General features: G+C 54.6%; 1 protein-coding gene across 2 annotated transcripts in view; it reads left to right on the top strand.

Moving 5' to 3' along the window:
• The window catches only part of FGD2 (FYVE, RhoGEF and PH domain containing 2), a 28,529-nt gene extending 9,698 nt beyond the window's left edge, over window positions 1-18,831 (top strand). The window contains exons 10-16 of one of the 2 annotated variants that reach the window (XM_084890062.1): window positions 8,589-8,668; window positions 8,747-8,777; window positions 9,184-9,273; window positions 9,738-9,869; window positions 12,173-12,319; window positions 17,865-18,011; window positions 18,340-18,831. In XM_084890062.1, the coding sequence (XP_084746188.1) occupies window positions 8,589-8,668; window positions 8,747-8,777; window positions 9,184-9,273; window positions 9,738-9,869; window positions 12,173-12,319; window positions 17,865-18,011; window positions 18,340-18,555 (843 nt within the window). In that variant the 3' untranslated portion in view covers window positions 18,556-18,831. Of the gene's footprint in view, window positions 1-8,588; window positions 8,669-8,746; window positions 8,778-9,183; window positions 9,275-9,737; window positions 9,870-12,172; window positions 12,320-17,864; window positions 18,012-18,339 lie in introns of both variants that reach the window. The other variant, XM_084890063.1, reaches the window with a different exon arrangement.
• Window positions 18,832-19,315: the final 484 nt, after the last annotated feature.

A 19,315-nucleotide genomic window follows, 5' to 3' on the forward strand; every position in this document is an offset into this window, starting at 1 on the left:
GGCCTCCGGGGCGCCCGGCCCAGCCTGTCTTGTTAAAATGTGGGTCTGACTCAGTGGGGGGGAGGGGGGCATTCTAGCCAGCTCCCGGGCCATGCTGCCACTGAGGTCACAGGCCACACTGTCAGGTGCCCACCCGCTGACGGCGGTCCCCTGGCCGGCCCTGCATCGTCCCACCAGGTCCTCACAACAGGCCTGGGATATGGGGCTCTTATCGCCCCGGCATGTGCGGGTTTAAAAATATTTTTAAAATAATAACTTTATTACTTTAAGAATATAGATAATGCACATTCCAAAACCGCACAATATGAGGAATACATGCAGTGCAAAGCCCCACCCCACCCCCAGGCACCCCGAGGTCCCTTCCCGAGGCGGCCTTGGCCTCTCGGGGCCTGCCAGAGGTGGTCTCTGCGTGCGAAGGAGCGCTGTGACTATCACTGCTCCCTTTTCTTTGCACAAACGCTGGCACTGCCTGCCACACTGTTCTGCGCTTGGTGGTTGGACTAACCCGGAGACTGGTGTGGGTCTTGCTGATGCTCCGCTGCATGGCCCCGGGCGTGGTGAGCCGGAGTCACTCGCCAGGCCGCTGCTGAGGGGCGGTTAGGTTTGCAGTCGTCAGTCTCTGCAAACGAGTTGAGTAACTGTGCACTCGGCAGTGTGTGAGTATAGGTGTAGTTAATTCTATTTTGTACGAATAAGGCAATACATCCTCGCTGGTTTGGCTCAATAGATAGAGCATCGGCCTGTGGACTGAAGGATCCCTGGTTTGACTCTGGTCAGGCTCCATCCCCAGTAGGGGGCGTGCAGGAGGCAGCCAATCAATGATCCTCTCTCATCATTGGTGTTTCTAGAGCTCTCTCTTTCCCTCTCCCTTGCTCTCTGAAATCAATAAAAGTATATTTTTTAAAAAAACTAAAAGAATGAGGCAGTAGCCTGGCCTATGTGGCCCAGTTGGTCGGAGCACTGTCCCATGCACCAAAGAGTGGTGTGTTCGATTACCGGTCAGGGCACATACCCACGTTTCAGGTTCCATCCCTGGTTGGGGCTTGAACGGATAGTGGCCGTTAGATGTTTCCCTCCCACATTGATGTCTGTCTGTCCCTGTCCCTGTCCCTGTCCCTCTCCCTCTTCCTCTCCTTTCCTCTCGCTAAAATACTTTTTAAGTCAAAAATAGTTTTAAGAAATAAGGCAATAAACTCTGATGCACACAGACAATGGAATATTATTCAGTGATAAGAAGTGAGCTATCAATCCATGAAGAGATGGGAAACATTAATGCCTAACTAAATGAAAGAAGCTGCCTGAAAAGGCAAATACTGCCCCATGCTAACTTAGGACACAGAAAGGCAGAGCTATGGAGGCAGTAAATAGTGGTTCTCAATCTGTGGGTTGAGATCCCTTTGGGGGTCGAACGACCCTTTCACAGGGGTCGCCTAAGACCATCGGAAAACTCAGATATTTACATAATTCATAACAGTAGCAAAAATATAGTTATGAAGTAGCAATGTAAATAATTTTATGGTTGGGGGGGTCACCACAACATGAGGAACTGTATTAAAGGGTCACAGCATTAGAAAGCTTGAGAACCACTGCAGTAGAAGGACCAGGAGTTGCCAGGTGTTGGGGGGGGGGGGGGGGAGAAGAGACAAGTAGGCAGAGCACAGAGGATTTTTATGGCCCTGGCAGTATTTTGTATGATATGATAATGGTAGATACAGGTCATTACCCATTTTTCCAAACCCATAGAATGCACCACACGGAGCGTGACCCCTGGTGTAAACTGCGAACCTTGGGGGTGTCCACGTTCACTGATGGCAGTGCATGCTCCACTGGGGTGGGGGTTGATAATGGGGAGGCTGTGCCTGTGTGGAGGCAGGGCTGTATGGGAATCCCTGTACCTTCCTCTCAGCTTTGCTGTGAACTGAAAACTGTTCTAAAAATTGTCTTTTAAAAAAAGAAGGAAACCAAGCCCCAGAGAAGTTAAGTGACTTGCTGGGGGTCAGACCAGGACTGAAGGTTCAGGTGTACCAGAGTCCAGAGCCCCTGCTCCTAATCGCCTCGCTACACTGGTTCCTATTAGAGCTTCACCCCAGGGGATACCGCTATGGCAGATTGCAGGCACTGGCAGAACTGTGGAGAGCCTTCTTGATCACTCCTCTCTGATCCCTCCTGAGTCCTTCCTGAGGGCTGGGGTGGAAGGAGCATGTGCAGGTGTGTTTGTTTTTTCAAAAATTTTCAATAAGAATTCAATACTATTTTAGTATTTGTATTCATTTTAAGTGTACAGCATAGTGGTTAGACAATCTTGTACTCTATAAAGTCTTCCTTCCAATATTTTCAGTATGCACCTCACACTATACATAGTTATTACAATACTAGAGGACAGGTGCACAAATTCATGCACCTGTGGGATTGGGCCAAAACTGGCTCTTCAACATCCTCAAGGGGTCCCGGACTGTGAGAGGGTGCAGGCCAGGCTGAGGGACCCCACTGGTGCACGATTGAAGCCAGGGAGGGACAGGGGAGGTTGGCCACCTGGGGAGGGATTGTGGGAGGGCTCCAGGGCATGTCTGACCCATCTCACTCAGTCCCAACCCACAGGACCCCAGCAGCAAACTAACCTACTGGTTGGAGTGTCTGCCCCCTGGTGGTCAGTGCATGTCACATGGAGTGGTTGAGTGGCCTTAGCATATCAGTAGTGTATTTTGCTTTGGTTGATTGAACAGACAACTGGACAACCAAACACTTAGCATATTAAGCTTTTATTATCTAGGATTATTATACTTAATATCCCCATGGCTATTTTGTAACTATCAATTTGTGCTTCTTGTCCTAGCTGATTTGGCTCAGTGGATAGAGAAGGGTCTTGGGTTTGATTTCAGTCAAGGCACATGTTCAGATTGTAGGATCAATTCCCAGTAGGGGGTTTGCAGGAGGCAGCCAATCAATGATTCTCTCTCATCATTGATGTTTCTATCTCTCTCTTCCTCTCTCAGCCCTTCCTTACTGTTCTCCACAGTGGCTGCACCAGTCTGCATACCCACCAGCAGTGCATGAGGGTTCCTTTTTCTCTGCTTCCTCACCAGCACTTGTCCTTTGTTGATTTATTGATGATAGCCATTCTGGCAGGTGTTAGGTGCTATCTCCTGTGGTTTTAATTTGCATCTCTCTGATAATCAGTGATGTTGAGCATTTTTCATGTCTATTGGCCAATTGTATGTCCTCTTTGGAGAAACGTTCAGGTCCTCTGTGCATTTTTCCATTGGATTATTTATTTTCCTTGTGTTGAGTTGTCAAAGTTCGTTATAAATTTTGGATATTGACCCCTTATCAGACATATCAGTGGCAAATATTTCCTCCCATTCAGTAGGTTGTTTTGCTTTGTTGATGGTTTCCTTTGCTGTGCAAAAACGTTTTAGTTTGATGTAGTTTCATTTGTTTATTTTTCTTTTGTGTCTCTTGCCTGAGGAGATATGGCAGAAAACGATTGCTAAGAGAGATGTCAGAGATTTTACTGCCTGTTTTCTTCTAGGAGTTCTATGGTTTCAAGTGTTACATTTGTCTTTAATCCATTTTGAGTTTTTGTGTGTATATGGTGTAAGAAGGTGGTCTAGTTTCATTTTTTCGCATCTATCTGTCCAATTTCCTCAACACCATTTATTGAAGAGACTGTGTTTACCCCATTGTATGCTCTTGCCTCCTTTATCAGATACTAATTGAACATAGAGGCCTGGGCTTATTTCTGGGTTCTGTATTCTGCTTCCTTGATCTATATGTCATTTGCTTTTATGCTTGTACTGTGCTGCTTTGGTTACTGTGGCTTTGTAGTATAGTTTGATATCAGTTAGTGAGGTTCCTCCAACTTTGTTCTTCTTTCTCAAGATTGCTGTGGCTATTCGGGGTCTTTTGTAGTGCCATATAAGTTTTTGGATTATTTATTTTAGTTCTGTGAAGTATGCCATTAGTATTTTAATAAGAATTGCATTGAATCTATAGATTTGGGTAGTATGGACATTTTAATGATATTAATTCTTCCTATCCATGAGCACAATATATTTATTTATATCTTCTTCAATTTCTTTTTTCAGTGTTATAATTTTTCAAGTACAGGTCTTTTACCTCCTTGGTTAAATTTATTCTTAGGTATATTTTAATGCAATTGTAAATGGGATTGTTTTCCTGCTTGCCCTTTCTTTTTTTCTTTTTTTAAAGCATATATATATTTTATTGATTTTTTACAGAGAGGAAGAGAGAGGGACAGAGAGCTAGAAACATCGATGAGAGAGAATCATCGATCAGCTGCCTCTTGCACACTCCCCACCAGGGATGTGCTCACAACCAAGGCACATGCCCTTGACCGGAATCGAACCCGAGACCTCTCAGTCCCCAGGCCGACACTCTATCCACTGAGCCAAACCGGTCTCGGGTGCTTGCCCTTTCTGATAGTTCATTATTGTTGCAACCAATTTCTGAATATTTATTTTGCATCCTGCTCCTTGAGTGGATTCCTTTATCCGTTCTAGTAAGCCTTTTGGTAGAATCTTTAGGTTTCTCTCTATATATATATCAGTATCGTGTCATCTGCAAATAATGACAATTTTACTTCTTTCCCATTTTGATATATATATATATATATATATATATATATATATATATATATATATATATATATATATTTTTTTTTTTTTTTTTTCCTGCCTGATCGTGTGGCTAGGACTTCCAGGACTGTGCTGAATAAGAGTGGTAAAGCCCTAGATCAAGCATGTCAAACTCAAGGCATGCAGCCCGCCAGCCTCGAGTTTGACATGCTCCATGGTTTGGCTCGGTGGATAGAGCGTTGGCCCTTGGACAGAAGGGTTGCAGGTTTGATTCTGGTCAAGAGCATGTGCCTCTGATGGTCAGGGCATGTGCAGAAGGCAATCAATTGATTCGTCTCTCTCACCAATTGATGTGTCTCGCTCACATTGATGTATCTCCTCCCTTTCACTCTTTCTCTCTAAAAAAGTGGTGCCCAGCCACCAGTGTGGCTCAGTGATTGAATGTCGACCTATGAACCAGGAGACCCCAGTTCAATCTCAGTGAGGGCACATGCCCAGCTTGTGGGCTCCATCCCTAGGAGGGGGTGTGCAGGAGGCAGCCAATTGATGATTCTCTGTCACCATTGGTGTTTCTATCCCTCTCTCCCTCTTCTTTCCTCTATGAAGTCAATAAAATACATTTTTTTAAAAGAAAATATGTTAAAAAAATAGCATCCCTATCTTATTCGGATATTAAGGGAAACTCTTTTAATTTCCCCCCATTGAGTATGATGTTAGTTGTGTATTTGTCATTTATGGCCTTTATTATGTTGAGGTATGCTCCCTCTATCCCTGCTTTGCTGAGTTTTTATCATAAAAGGTGCTGAGTTTTGTCAGATGCTTTTTCTGCATCTATTGATATCTATTGGTCATATCTATTGATGTGATCATATGATTTTAATCCTTCATTTTGTTTATATGATGTATCACATTAATTGATTTGCATATATTGCACCAACCTTGCATCCTGGGAATAAATCCCATAGAGTTAATGGTGTGTTATCTTTTGAATGTATTGCTGGAACCGATTTGCTAATATTTTTTTTAAATATATTTTATTGATTTTGTACAGAGAGGAAGGGAGAGAGATAGAGAGCTAGAAACGTCAATGAGAGAGAATCATCAATCAGCTGCCTCTTGCACACCCCCCACTGGGGATATGCCCACAACCAAGGTACATGCCCTTGACCGGAATCGAACCCTGGACCCTTCAGTTCCCAAGCCGACGCTCTATCCATTGAGCCAAACCGGTCCCGGCCGATTTGCTAATATTTTGTTGAGGATTTTCACATCTATGTCCATCAGGGATGTTGGCTTATAATTTTCTTTTGTTGTGGTGTCTTTATCTGGTTTTGGATTAGGACAATGCTGGCACATGTGCAGGCTTGTGTTTCTGGGTGCCTTAGTGAGACCCAGAAAGTCCCAGGGACGCAGTGTATCCCTCACAGATCATCTGTGCTCCAGCGGCCACAAAGCCCCCTCTCCTGGATGGCACAGGCCTGGCATGTGCAGAGCTGTCCCCAACCGTGTCTGCACGGGAACCATTTTCTGAGTCTGAGGTTTGGAGGCAGGTCCGGCCTTCAGCCACCATGATGTTCCTCCTCCTCCTGAATGTCAGGGAGGACTGCTCTCAGCGCCTGATTGTCCCCGAGGTCCGACCTGGTCCTAACGCTGTGCCATCGGCGCAGGGCCAGCCCGGGAGCAGGAGGGATGTGAGACACACAGCTGGGCAGGTGCTCACGGTAGGACACAGGCCATCTAAGATGGGCACACCTCATCCGCAGCCACCCGCACACTGTGTGTTCACAACTCTCCTTGGCCAGCAGAGGGCAGCCAAGTGTCTTGTTCCAACAAAACCTGCCTATGACGCCAGTCTGCCAGCAGATGTCAGTAAGGTGTTCTGAGGAAGTGGTGTCTTTTGTTAATTGACACAAAGGGGCCTGGACCAGCCCAGACCTGGGGGAGGCTGAGACTGGGATCCGGAAGGTGTCTCTAGAAGCCTCCATCCTGCCTGGGCCAAGGCAGGTGGTGCTGGACCCCCAGGTTTCTATGAAAAGCATCGGGTTCCTTCCTGCCTCTGGACTCCGAACCTTAGACTCTCCCTTCCTCGCCCTCTCCCCTCGCCCTCACTGCTCAGTCATGGCATCTGGCCAGAGTTCCTGTCGTTCCCCAGGAGAGACTCTTCCCGCTCCCGGTGTGGGCAGGCCTCCACCCAGGGCACCGCTTCCCAGCCGGCCTCTGGGACCGCTGGTTTGTCCCCTTTCCCCCACAGCAGCCCTCCCCCCTTACACACGCCTGCAGAGCGACGGCCCACACACCTTCCGGCCTGAGCGGCTCCATTCAGACACTCTCCCAGCTTCCCGGTGCCAAGGGCCTGGAGTCCAATCCCATCAGGCCGGTACCAAGGCCCGGCTGGCTCTGTGGGCCGGCGGGTGGCCTGGGCCTGGCGTGAAGAGAGTGTTCCCAGGGCCACACTGTGGGGTGGGGTGAGCCGCCCTGAGAGGTCACACAGGGCAGTGAGATGGGCTCAGTGACAACAGAGCTCCCAGGCCGGGACCATGGGCTCCAAGTCCATGTTCTGGCTTCCCCGTGACTCCACACCACGGGGAGGTCCGTGCTCACAGGACTGGCTGCAAACAGACGTTCTTCCATTTTACCCTTTGGGGGGCCAAAACCCCAAGTTTGAATCCTCATTCTGCCATGTAGATGCTGTGTGACCTCAGGTAGGTCTCTTGCCTTCTCTGAGTCTCCATTTCCTCATCTCCCAGAGGAGGATGGTAATATCTGCCTCCCAAGATTGCTGTGAGGATTTTCTTTAACTTTTTATTGTGAACATTTTTTTAAAATAGACTTTTATTGATTTCAGAGAGGAAGAGAGGGGGAGAGAGAGAGAGAAACTTCAGGGAGACGAGAAAATAAAAGCCCGTATACTCCTCCCCTAGTTTCAACAATCGCCAGCTCAAGGCCAGTCTTGTTTCCTCAGTATTTCCCCTCTTAATCCCCTTTGTACACTGGACTATTTAAGGGCAAATCCCAGTCACATAATTATTTCACCTGTAAGTACTTCAGTATGTCTCTGTCAGAGATAAGAACTTTTTTTTTTTTTTTTTTTGCCTAAAAGATGACAACAGTACCATTATCACCTCTGACAAATGGATAACAATTATTTAGTAACATTAGGACTCGTCGGTTTTCCTTGACCGTCTCATAAATGTCTTCCCACAGCTGATCTGTTTGAATCATTTGTGATATGCTGCTCATGGCCCGTTTAATACAACACACTTCCCTTTCCCACGTTTTCTCTCATTTATTTATTGAAAATTGAGATAATTTCTCTGGTGGAGTTTCCCGTAGCCTGGACTTTGCTGACTGACCGCTGTGGAGCATGTCTCGGGCTCACACGTGTCTGTGAACTGGTGGCGGACCCAGAGGCCTGAGCGGAGTCCGCGGTGCAGGGAGCCCGCGGCTGGGAGAGATTTGCTGTCCTGGGAGGCCGGGATGGCTGAGCGTCAGGGCGGATCCCGGGTTCCCCGTTTCAGGGCTGAGTGAGAACGTGCACAGAGGCCCTGAACGCCACGGCCTCGCTGGGCAGGCGCTCTCTGCCTGGCGGCTTTCACATCGGCCCTGGGACCCTGGGCCCGAGGGTGGCGACAGGCAAGGAGCTGATCGCCTGATTCTTGGGTCCATTGAGGTTGGTGTGCGTGGTCCATGGATTGGGTCATCAATTCCTTCATGCGCTGTACGGGGCAGAGGGCCTTACTCTGGCCCTAGGTCTGCTCTTGCAGAGGCTGTGTCCCCGAGCCCCATTGTGGCCCAGAGTCCACTCTGGTGAGTCATTTGTCAGGAGCCACCACCCTGCCTCACACGGGAACTTCCAGGAGCCAGAGCAGCCTTCGCGCGGCTCCGAGGGACCAGGGGGTGCTGAGCCAGCTCCCGTCCCCGTCCCTGGCGCTGGCATCGCCCGGGGGCAGGATCCCTCTCCCTGCCCGCTGAACGCCCTCCTGTGCCCGGCAGGTGCGGGAGCTGACGGACGCCGAGTTCCCGCACTCCTTCCTGGTGTCCGGGAAGCAGCGCTCCCTGCAGCTGCAGGCCAGGTAGGGCGGCGGGGCGGCGGGGCGGCGGGGCGGCGGGGCGGGGAGGCCCGTCTCAACACCGCCTTCCTCTCCGAGCAGGTCCCAGGAGGAAATGCTTTCTTGGATGCAGGTATCAGACCCACCACCCGTGCGGGGTGGGGGGGGGGCGCGGAGGAGAGGGCGCAGGGGCAGGGGTGGGGTGGGGGGGCGGGCTCTGTGGGGCGCCCCGCTGCTCCCTGCTCCTCCTCCTCGGGAGCTGCTGGGGGCAGGTCGGAGTCACACTTGAGCTAGCATTCTGCTGCCTCTCGCTGTCTAGCCGGGGCGGCCTGGAACAGGTCACCAAGCATCCCTGAGCCTCAGTTTCCCCATCTGTAATGTGGGGTGATGGTTTCTCTCCTGAAGTCGGCCCACGTGCACTGAGTATCCCTCGCCAGCGGCTCTCAGCAGGGTCTGCCCAGGGTGTGGATGGATGGACGGAGGGATGGACACCCCTGCTCGGCCCCCCTTTCCTTTAACAACTCCCTGCCCCCTCCCAGGCCTGCCAAGCAGCCATTGACCAAATCGAGAAGCGGAATGAGACCTTCAAGGCCGCGGTGCAGGGCCCCGAGGGCGCCGCCCAGCGGCAGGTGAGGAGGGCAGCTCCGAGGCCGGAGTGTCACCCAGGAGAGATGTGAAGGGACCGGGAAGCCCTCCCACCCCAGCATCGCCCTGTCAGACCCAGTGCCGGGGGCTCCCACAGGCCAACAGCCAGCCCGGGGAGGGCTGCGGGCTGGGGGCCGGCGGGCTGGGGCAGGTCTGGGCTGAAAGGCCTGGGAACTGTACGCCCCGGGGGAGGGGGAGGCCGCAGGGGGACAGGGGGGGCTGACTGAGCTCGGACCTGAGCTCGGACGCTGGCTGCTGGGCGGCTGTGCGGTCCCAGCCCCCTGGGGCTGTCTGCTCAGCGGTGGAGGGAGATTGTCATGGGGCTGCCCACGGCCTCGCCGTCCGGCCCGCTCCGCGTGGCGGGCACTGGGAGCCCACACGGACCCGCCGGGCAGGGGGCAGGCCCGGCTCCCGAGGGGCAGAGGGTGACGCCGGCCCCTGCCCCCAGCTGCAGGCGGAGGAGCTGGGCCTGCGGGCGCCGCAGTGGGTGCGGGACAGCATGGTGACCATGTGCATGCGCTGCCAGGAGCCCTTCACCGCCCTGACGCGCCGGCGCCACCACTGCCGGGCCTGCGGCTACGTGAGTGCCCCCTCCCGCCCCTGCGGCACCCCTCCCTGCCGCCACCCCTGCCGGCACCCCCTCTCTGCCCGCACCCCTCCCTGCCCACCAGCCCGCTCCACCCAGCGCAGCCATGCGCTCTGTGCCAGGCGTGGGAGACACCTCGTCTGGACCTCAGGGTGCCCACGGGTGAAGCAGGACCTCATCCTCCCCCTGGACTAGTGCTCGGACACTCCCCAAGGCGGCGCTATTAGCCACCTGCTTCCTTCACTTCCCGAGGCCCCCAGCCCCGCACCGGGACATGGTCCTTCCCCTGCCCGCCCCCGCCTCCTCAGCCCAAGCCTGCACCGCCACCTCGTCCTCCCTTCCTGACTGGCCCACTAGCTCTCCTCTCCTCCCCTCCCCTCCCTTCTCCTCTCCTCTCCTCCCCTCTCCTCTCCTCTCCTCTCCTCCCTCTCCTCTCCTCTCCTCTCCTCCTCTCCCCTCCCCTCCCCTCCTCCTCTCCCCTCCCCTCCCCTCCCCTTCCCTCCCCTCTCCTCCCCTTCCAAGCCCTCAGCACTCCAGCCTCCGTGTTCTGTGGCTAACTCTGCCCGCCCAGCTCCGGCCTCAGTTTCCTCGCCCTGTGCAATGGGGATGATAATGCCTGCCTCCCGGGGGGCAGTGAGGACCGGACTAAGGAAGGTGCTCCCTCCCCTCGCCGCCTCCTCCAGAGCTCAGGCCCCTCAGAGGAGTGAGTCACAGGCCACTGGGAAGGGGCTTTCCGTCCCGCCACCTGCCCTGCCTGTAGCACCTGCTGCCCTGGAGCTGCTCTCTGCTGGCGTCACACCCCCCCCCCTGCAAACAGAGCCGTGACCTCGTCTTTGATGAGCTCCGGGGAGGAGGCCCGCGGGCAGGCTGGCCAGGGAGGTGTCCCCGAAGTGTGTTAAAGAGCAAACAGAACAGAGGGACTGTCTAGGCCCGGACACACTTCCGTGGGGATTTTAAGAGTTCCATCCCGGATGTGGGGATTAGCTCCCGTCCTTGGCGATTCACGCCCGTCAATAAGACTGGCGTCCATTCACACTTGTGACGTAGTAAGCAGTTCTAAACAAATATTTAAAGTAGTTAAGAAGTACAGAAAGGCACGAAGACTGCCCTAACAGCCCGAGGCAGGTACATGGAGCAATACAGTACTCTGGCTGGATGGAATGTCAGATCCTGGATTGGATCCTGGAAACTTATTGTCCGCGTGTCCCTGGCATCATTGAGGGTGAGGGGTCATGATGACTATAATTTATATCCGAATGGTTGACAAAGTGAAATGCACATATGCAGCGACAGGCAAACATGTTAACAGTGGGGAGTTGGCAGTGGGGAGTGTCAGTGGATTGTTCTTCCAGCTTGTCTGCAGGCTTGAAATTTTTCCAAAAGGGAAGCTGGTGGAGGAGAAAAGAAATACACACGCATAATATTTAACAGTTAAATCTCAATAAAAGCAAAATAAAATGTTCGCAGGGTAGGGGAGGCCCGTGTGGGGCTGTGCGGGGCCCGGCCCGGCGGGGGCACCTCCCACCTGAGCATTCCCCCGAGTCCGTGAGTCACCCTCTCGGTGGTGCGGTGCCCAGTTTCTGCCTCCTGCCTGCCAGGCGGGATCCTGGCGAGGGCGGGCCCTCCGTCCCTGCTGAGCCGCACCCCCAGGGCTCCCTGAGGAACAGCCCTCTCCTCCCTTCTCCCCTCTCCCCCTCGTTTCCAAGCCCACATCCTGGACACAGTGACCCCCGTCCTCCTGGGAGCCACGTCCTGCAGCGCCCGTGTTTTCCTGGAGCCCCATCATGCCTCTCTCACCCGGTCTCCCCTTACTCTGGGAGTAAGCAGGGCAGGCCTTCGTGGCCAGACAAGCAGCTGTCATTGCTGTGTTGGAGCGGGCGTGGCTCGGGGACGAGCGGAATGCAGAATTTGCATGGACCTTAGATCTAACCGGGGAGGGACAGGGCCTGCTGGTGGAGGGCCAGCTGCAGCGGTGAGCTGCTCCCCGTGAGGCGAGGACAGAGGCCCGCAGGCGCTGGGAGAGGGAGTGAGGGCAGAGGGACTGGGCCCCAGAGGAGCAGCTCGGGCGAGGGAAGCGCTGGGCTGACAGCTGCCTTCACTCGGGCCTCTGGAGGGAGAGGCGGCTCCAGGCTCAGCCCCTGGGAGGCCCGCCTGAGCTCTCCTCTGCCATGGGCAGGAGCAGCAGCTCCCCCGTCTGGTTCCTCTGAGCCTCGCCTCCCTCCTCCCGCCCTGCCCGCTCCTCTCCAGCCCCGCTTCCAGCCCAGGCTCAGCGCGGTCCTCCCGGCCCTCCTCCGCAGGTGGTGTGTGCCAGGTGCTCCGACTACCGGGCTGAGCTCAAGTACGACGGCAACAGGCCCAACCGCGTCTGCCTGCACTGCTACACCTTCCTCACCGGCCACGTGCTCCCCGCCGACCGGGAGGACCGGAGGCGGGGCATCCTGGAGGTGAGGCCGTCCTCCGTCCTCCCGCACGGCACCCGGGCTGGGTGGGCCTGTGCCGGCACCCTCCTGGGTGCGGAGGGAAAGCCACACTCTCCCTCCGCCCTCTGCGCGCGCACATGCCACACACCACACACCACACACATCACACACCACACACACACCACACACCACACACCACACATCACACACCACACACACACCACACATCACACACCACACACCACACATCACACACCACACACACACCACACATCACATACCACACACACACCACACATCACACACCACACACACACACCACACATCACACACCACACACCACACATCACACACCACACACACACCACACATCACACACCACACACCACACATCACACACCACACACACACCACACATCACACACCACACACACACCACACATCACACACCACACACACACACCACACATCACATACCACACACACACCACACACACACCACACATCACACACCACACATCACACCACACACACACACCACACACACACCACACACACCACACATCACATACCACACATCACATGCCACACACCACACACACACACACACACACCACACATCACATACCACACATCACATACCACACACACACACCACACACACACCACACACACCACACACACACCACACATCACATACCACACATCACATACCACACACCACACACCACACACACACACCACACATCACATACCACACATCACATACCACACACATCACACACCACACACACACCACACATCACATACCACACACACACCACACACACACCACACATCACACACCACACACACACCACACACACACCACACATCACATACCACACATCACATACCACACATCACATACCACACACCACACACACACACACCACACACACACACCACACACACACCACACACACACCACACATCACATACCACACATCACATACCACACACACACACACACCACACACACACCACACACACACACCACACACACAGCACACACACACACCACACACACACCACACACACACCACACACACACCACACACATCACATACCACACACACATACCACACACACACCACACATCACATACCACACACCACACACCACACACACACACACACACACCACACATCACACACCACACACATCACATACCACACACCACACACCACACACACACACCACACATCACATACCACACATCACATACCACACACACACACCACACACACACCACACATCACATACCACACACCACACACCACACACACACCACACATCACATACCACACACCACACACCACACACATCACATACCACACACCACACACCACACATCACATACCACACACACACACCACACACACACCACACACACACCACACATCACATACCACACACCACACACCACACACACACCACACACACAACACACATCACATACCACACACACATACCACACACACACACCACACACACACACACCACACACCACACACATCACATACCACACACCACACACCACACACACACCACACATCACATACCACACATCACATACCACACACACATACCACACACACACACCACACACATCACACACCACACACACACCACACATCACATACCACACATCACATACCACACACACATACCACACACACACCACACACATCACATACCACACACACACACACCACACATCACACACACACCACACATCACATACCACACATCACATACCACACACACATACCACACACACACCACACACATCACATACCACACACACACACACCACACATCACACACCACACACACACCACACATCACATACCACACACACACACCACACACACACCACACACACACCACACACCACACACCACACACACACCACACATCACATACCACACATCACATACCACACACACATACCACACACACACACACACATCACATACCACACACACACACACCACACATCACACACCACACACACACCACACATCACATACCACACACACACACCACACACACACCACACACACACCACACACACACCACACACACACCACACACACACCACACATCACATACCACACATCACATACCACACACACACACACCACACACACACCACACACACACCACACACATCACATACCACACACACACCACACATCACATACCACACACCACACACCACACACACACCACACACACACCACACACATCACATACCACACACACATACCACACACACACCACACACATCACATACCACACACACACACACCACACACACACACCACACACACACACACACCACACATCACACACACCACACATCACATACCACACACCACACACACACACCACACACACACACCACACACATCACATACCACACACACACACCACACACACACCACAACACACACACATCACATACCACACACACACACACACACACACACCACACTACACATCACATACCACACACCACACACACCACACATCACATACCACACACCACACACACACACCACACACACACACACCACACACACCACACACACACCACAACACACACACACACACATCACACACACACCACACATCACATACCACACACACACACCACACACACACCACAACACACACACATCACATACCACACACACACACACCACACATCACACACCACACATCACATACCACACACACACACCACACACACACCACACACACACCACACACACACCACACACACACCACACACACCACACACATCACATACCACACACACATACCACACACACACCACACACATCACATACCACACACACACACACCACACACACCACAACACACACACACACACACCACACATCACATACCACACACCACACACCACACACACACCACACACACACCACACACATCACATACCACACACACATACCACACACACACCACACACACACCACACATCACATACCACACACCACACACACACACACACCACACACCACACACATCACATACCACACACCACACACCACACACACACCACACATCACATACCACACATCACATACCACACACACATACCACACACACACACCACACACATCACACACCACACACACACCACACACCACACACACACCACACATCACATACCACACATCACATACCACACACACATACCACACACACACCACACACATCACATACCACACACACACACACCACACATCACACACCACACACACACCACACATCACATACCACACACACACACCACACACACACCACACACACACCACACACACACCACACACACACCACACACACACCACACACACACCACACATCACATACCACACATCACATACCACACACACACACCACACACACACCACACACACACCACACACATCACATACCACACACACACCACACATCACATACCACACACCACACACCACACACACACCACACACACACACACACATCACATACCACACACACATACCACACACACACCACACACATCACATACCACACACACACACACCACACACACACACCACACACACACACACCACACACACCACAACACACACACACACACACCACACACACACACACACCACACATCACATACCACACACCACACACACACACCACACACACACACACCACACACATCACATACCACACACACACACCACACACACACCACAACACACACACATCACATACCACACACACACACACACACACACCACACACTACACATCACATACCACACACCACACACACCACACATCACATACCACACACCACACACACACACCACACACACACACACCACACACACCACACACACACCACAACACACACACACACACATCACACACACACCACACATCACATACCACACACACACACCACACACACACCACAACACACACACATCACATACCACACACACACACACCACACACACACCACACATCACATACCACACATCACATACCACACACACACACCACACACACACCACACACACACCACACACATCACATACCACACACACACCACACATCACATACCACACACCACACACCACACACACACCACACACACACCACACACATCACATACCACACACACATACCACACACACACCACACACATCACATACCACACACACACACACCACAGACACCACAACACACACACACACACACCACACATCACACACACCACACATCACATACCACACACACACACCACACACACACCACACACACACCACACACACACCACACACCACACACACACACCACACACACACACACCACACACATCACATACCACACACACACACCACACACACACCACAACACACACACATCACATACCACACACCACACACACCACACATCACATACCACACACCACACACACACACCACACACACACACACCACACACATCACATACCACACACACACCACACACACACCACAACACACACACATCACATACCACACACACACACACACACACCACACACTACACATCACATACCACACACACACACACACACACACACCCCATCCCTCCCCCGTCAGCCTGCTGGCCCCGGAGGAAAGCAGCTTTGGGTCCAGGCCCTGCCCCTCCCCTGTGTCCCATCCAGGGGCCGCACAGCCCCGCCCGACAGTCCCTGCCAACAGCCCCTCCTGCCCAGCAGCCCCCACGGGAAGAGAGCTGGGGTTACCGAGGGGGAAACCGAGGCTCAGGCAGGGCCTCGCTGCTGGAGCGGCGGGCGGGAGACTGCATTCTCACAGAGGCACTCGGGGCCTGTCCGTGGGAGCCCGGCCAGAGCGGCGCTTGCCCCGGTCACCCAGCGAGAAGGAGCCGGCCTCCCGCAGCCGTCCTCCTGGCGGCCCGTGGGCCCCGCTGGGCCGCTCCCTCCCTGGACCTCCCCCCACCCCCCACCCCGGGCGCTGGCTGTATCAGCCTCGTGCTACACATACCGGTGGCCCGGCCTGGCACAGCGTGCCCGCTGCCCCTCACTGAGGCCCTGGGCGGGGAGAAGGCCCGGCCTGTCCAGCTGAGCACAGCCCCGGTCTCCAGCCGGTTCCTTTCCACGGGCATCGGCCTGCCTTCCAGCCCTCCCCATTGTTCCAGGCCCAGCAGTCACGGCCTCGCTGACCATTAGGCAACACAGCCCGCCCTGGAGAGAGGGGAGGGTCAGCCCCTTCTCAGGCCCTAACTGTGTTCCCTGGGAGAACTTTCCGGTGGAAAGCCCCACCCCTGCCCCCGTTCAGGCTGGCCAGGGCTTGGCCGGCTCTGCCCGGGCCCGGCCGGCTGTGACCGAGGCCGTGCTGGCGCCTCTCTGAGCCGCAGGGACGGAGACCGGCCTGCAGGGCGGCGGCGGGAGCAGGAATAGAGATTGACAGGTCCCACGGCAGCCTGTCCTCTGGTTTCAGACCGGGTCCTCGGCGGCGGCCGAGCGGAGCCTCATGTGCGGCTTCCTGCAGCTCGGCGGGGAAAAGTGGGGCAAGAGCGGCCCCCAGGGCTGGTGCGTGATCCCCCGGGACGACCCCCTGGTGCTCTACGTCTACGCGGCCCCCCAGGTAAGGCCGCCCCGGCCCCTCAGCCCTGGCCTTCTCCCCGCGGGTGGAGATGGGGGAGGGCATACTGCTGGCCCATTCCTCAGATGTGGAGACTGAGGCCCAGTGCAGACACAGTTCTCTGGGGCTCCACAGGGTTAGGGGCTTTCAAAGCTGGGCCCAGACTCCAGGGCACAACTGCGGTGTCCTCAAGGGGCGGCCCATTCTCCTGTCCCCTGGTCCTCCCCCAGCCCTCCCCTCCCGGGGCCGTGGGGAGTGGGGGCAGGTGTGTGACTGGGAGGCCGCAGGGCTGGATGGGGGACCGTGGCCCACGGCTCTCTCCTCCCTCCAGGACATCCGGGCTCACACCTCCATCCCCCTGCTGGGCTACCAGGTGACCGCCGGGCCCCAGGGGGACCCCCGAGCCTTCCAGCTGCAGCAGTCCGGCCTGCTGTACACCTTCAGGGCCGACAGCGAGGAGCTGCGGGGCCGCTGGGTGAGAGCCATGGAGCGGGCGGCCGGCGGCTGGAGCCCGGGCGACCCCGAGGACGAGGACCTGTCTGACTGAGCCCGGCCGCTCCCCACAGGGCCCGGCTCCCCACGGGCTGCCCGGCCTCTCACCCCCGGCTGAGCTCAGCCGCTCTCCAGTCACAGTGTCCAGGCCGCGTGTCCGATTTGGTGACCTGGCCTCCGGTGTGCCGCGCTGAGGGGCCCGGGACACGGGCCTTTCCGTGGTGAAGCCGGGTGTCCGAGGTCACTCCAGGCTGGGGGTCAGTGCGGCTCTCCCCTGGGGTCTTTCCAATGGACCCCTAAAATATAAAAATAAACTGAACATTTAAATACCACCGCCGTAGCCATCACCAGACTTCTGACGTCCTTGGTCTGGGGTGGGAGGCGGGTGTGTCTCAGGAGCACCCCCAGAGTCTCCGTGCAGCTGGGCTCCCCGATGGGGCAGAGAGAGAGCAGAACCCCTGGCTGAGCACCTATCGGGTGCCAGGTGTGATGGCCATCACCATCATCACAACCATCATCAGCACCATCATCATCACCACCATCATCAGCACCATCAACAGCACCATCAGCACCATCATCAGCACCATCATCATCACCACCATCATCAGCACCATCATCAGCACCATCATCATCAGCACCATCAACAGCACCATCATCAGCACCATCATCATCAGCACCATCAACAGCACCATCATCAGCACCATCAACAGCACCATCAGCACCATCATCACCACCATCTCATCACCACCATCATCAGTACCAGCAACATCAGCAGCACCCGCTGGGCCAGGCACTGCTGGGGCCTGACGTGGTGA

This window comes from Pipistrellus hanaki (assembly GCF_964339955.1).
Source record: "Pipistrellus hanaki genome assembly, chromosome: 7".
NCBI classification, from domain to species: domain Eukaryota; kingdom Metazoa; phylum Chordata; class Mammalia; order Chiroptera; family Vespertilionidae; genus Pipistrellus; species Pipistrellus hanaki.